Consider the following 3,312-nt stretch of genomic DNA (forward strand, 5'->3'; position numbering starts at 1 on the left):
AAAAAAAAAAAAGAATTAAAGAGAGAGAGCAAAGAGAGAGACAGATGGCCAGAGACAGCGAGAGGACAGAGGTCACTCTACCTTGTCTGAATATTTTGGGAGTCTAGAAGATGGAGTTTAGAGCATAGCTTCCCTGAACAGGCCAAGACATACCTCAGCTTTAAAATGACTTCTTGTCTGAATATTACGGGAGTCTAGATGATGCAGTTTAGAGCATATCTTCCCCAAACAGGCCAGGACACACTTCAGCTTTAAAATTCTTTTTTTTTTTTAAAAAGAGAGATTTTTGCTATAGAGCACATATGCTCGCTAGAGAGACAGAGAGAGACAGAAAGCAAGAAATCACCCTCCCAGGGTGGGCGTAATCCCTTCTCCTCCATTCTCTTCTCTTCTCAGTATTTTGAGCACACATGCACATAATACCGTATGCGAGTTTTAAGCCACCAGGTCCAGGACTCGAATCACAGTCATCTATGTGGGAGCCTAGCAATGTAATCATTACACCATCTGTAGGTCCCTATTTGTGGGATAATTCTAAGAGACAATGACAGAGGGCCAGCAGGTTGAATGGTGGTTAGGGCACTGCACTCCCACATGGCTGACTGCAATTCAAGTTCCAGGCTCTCTCTCTCTCTCGTGCATGTGCCCTATTGCAAAATCACTTTTTTCTATTGCCAAGGAGTATGCGCTCCTGCTAGAGAGAGAGAGACCATCCCCCCAAATAGAATATGGTTGTGCCACCATCCCTTTTCCTCCTTACCATCATATGTATACACATTATACTACATATATATATATGTGTGTGTGTGTGTGTGTGTGTGCACATGCGTGCATGTATGTGTATAGTATGTAAGAAAGCTCAAAAGGGATCAACAGCATTTTCCAGCAGCCAGTTCAGAGGCATAAGTTAAAATAGCTTATTCAGGGGCCAGCAGGTGGCGTGGTGGTTAATGCACTGGACACTCCCACATGGCTGACCACGGTTTGAGTCCCAGACTTGGTGATTTGCTTTCTCACTTTCCTTCTCTGTGTGTCTGTCTATCTCTGGTCAAATAAAAATAAGTGAATAAATAAAATTTAAATTTTAAAAATGGTTTATTCAGTCAATTAATATATATTTGTTTTTTTTTTAAAGAATTGTTTATTTCATTTTATTTATTTTTTTTATTATTATTATTGTTATTTAATTGACCAAAGAGAGGAAAAGGGGAAGTAAGAAAGCAAACCACCAGGTCTGAGATTTGAACCACAGTTGGCCATGTGTGAGTTCAGCTCCGGAAGCACCACACCACCTGCCAGCCCATCAATTAACAAATAAATATTTAAATGCTTATTTGGTACTAATTACTGTAATAGGAACTCTGAGGAATTAAAATAATCCTGAATACTGCTCATTTATTTCAGTAAAATATGTTTCAGGAACTGATTTTAAACTTAATTTCTTTTTTTTTTTTAACAGACTTATCACGAAATCGCCTCTCAGAAATTCCTATAGAAACATGTCACTTCGTTTCTCTTGAAAATCTCAACTTGTACCAGAATTGTATTAGGTATATCCCAGAGGCAATTCTAAACCTACAGGCTCTAACATTCTTAAATATCAGGTCAGTATATTGTTTCTTAAAAAAAAATGTTTTCATGTGAGCCTTTCAATTTTCTCTTCTCTTGCACTAAAATATTTATAGATATTTATATTACCTGTTTATTATCAGCAGGTGAGTTTTTTTTTTTTTTAAGCTATTTATTTATTCTATGAGAGAGACAAAGAGACAGACAGGCACCCTCAACAGGGTCCTCATACCGTGATTCACTCCCAGGCTCAGGAGGCCCAGAGCATGAGCGTGAGCATACACACACCCATCATGTTCAGGGATGTTCCAGGACAGGAACCCAGTATCTTTCTCTGTGGGTCCAGTTGCTCTACTACTGCACCACCACCCATTCCCTTAGTTTCTGTCTGTGGTCTTAGAATATATTGGGCCAGCTGTGGTAGTTAAGGTGACTGGATCCCACATGACTGACTGCGTAGTTTAAGTCCTGAGCCTGGCAGCTCGAAAAGCACACCTGGCATGTGTGCATGTATGCCCAGAATCTCAAGAGGAGAGGTGGAGGAGAGGGTATTGCAGCGTGATCATTCTCCATGGGGTGTACTTTATTTTCCTTCTCTTTCTTCCTCTCTTCAGTGAGTATACTCACTGTCTACCAAATTTAAAGAAAAAAAAAATGTGATAGTATTTGCTATGTCTCTCTAGTTTATCGTGTTTTCTTTGCTTTGCAATAATTAATAAGTTCCACTAGCTATTAATCTAATAAGCTGTCTTGTAACAATAGTTCACCAATTATATTTTCTTTTTTAAAAAGAGATTTTTGCTATAGAGTGCATGTGCTCACCAGAAATAGGGAGACAGAAAATGAGAAATCACCCCCAGGGGGCATAGCCATGCCTCAGTTCTTTCTCCTCCACTCTTTTCTTAGGATTTGGGCATACCATGTACATGAGCCCAGCGTGAGTTTTAAGCTGCTGGGTCTGGGACTTGAACCCCAGTCAACTATGTGGGAGTCCAGTGACTTAACCATTATACCATCTGCTGGCTGGTCCCTACCAATTACATTTTCACATTAACTTTATCATGTGAAAGTATTGGATCTGAAAGTATCTCATTTGGTTCTTGGGACCATGTATTTTTGTATACTGAATTCTGAATGTATGAATGCATTTATTCAGCTGATCTACTCCATTTCTTCACATCTTACAAGAGTTCTTTGTCATTTTATCTTGCTGTAAGAGTTATAAATGTTCATTAAAGAAAATGTGGAGTACCAGCAGTTAGCGTAATGGCTATGTCGCTGGACTCCCACGTAGTCGACCGCGGTTCGCGTCTCGGACCCGATGGCTTAAATCTCACGCCGGGCGCGTGTGCGTGCGTGCCCAAGATCCCGAGAGGAGAATGGAGGAGAAGGGATTGCAGCGTGACCATCCCCCCTGGGGGGTGATTTCTCGCTTTCTGTCTCTATGTCTCTCTCTGTCTGTCTGGCGAGCGCGCGCGCCCTATAGCGAAAACCTCTCAAAAAAAAAAAGAAAAAAAAAAAAGAAAATGTGTAAATGTAGAAAAAGTTTAAAGGAATTTATCAAAATGTTGTATCTGAGATATATAATCACAGGTGATCTCCTATGTTTTCAGGCTTTTAGTCAGGTTTTTAAGTGAATTTTTCCCCTTCAACAGCCTCTGGAAATATTTTTATATGTAATCATTTTGTTCTATAATTTATGTACTTTTTTTTTTTTTTGGAGAGGTTTTTGCTATAGGGCGC

General features: G+C 39.8%; 1 protein-coding gene across 3 annotated transcripts in view; it reads left to right on the forward strand.

The window, feature by feature from the left end:
- LRCH3 (leucine rich repeats and calponin homology domain containing 3) overlaps window positions 1-3,312 on the forward strand; it is a gene marked incomplete at its 5' end in the record, with an annotated part of 135,469 nt that overhangs the window by 57,633 nt on the left and 74,524 nt on the right. For all 3 annotated transcript variants that reach the window (XM_027774212.1, XM_027774211.1, XM_027774210.1), the window contains 1 exon segment: window positions 1,462-1,604. In XM_027774212.1, coding sequence (XP_027630013.1) covers window positions 1,462-1,604 — 143 coding nt within the window.

Source organism: Tupaia chinensis, unplaced genomic scaffold (assembly GCF_000334495.1).
Source record: "Tupaia chinensis unplaced genomic scaffold, TupChi_1.0 Scaffold000415_1, whole genome shotgun sequence".
Classification (NCBI taxonomy): Eukaryota; Metazoa; Chordata; class Mammalia; order Scandentia; family Tupaiidae; genus Tupaia; species Tupaia belangeri.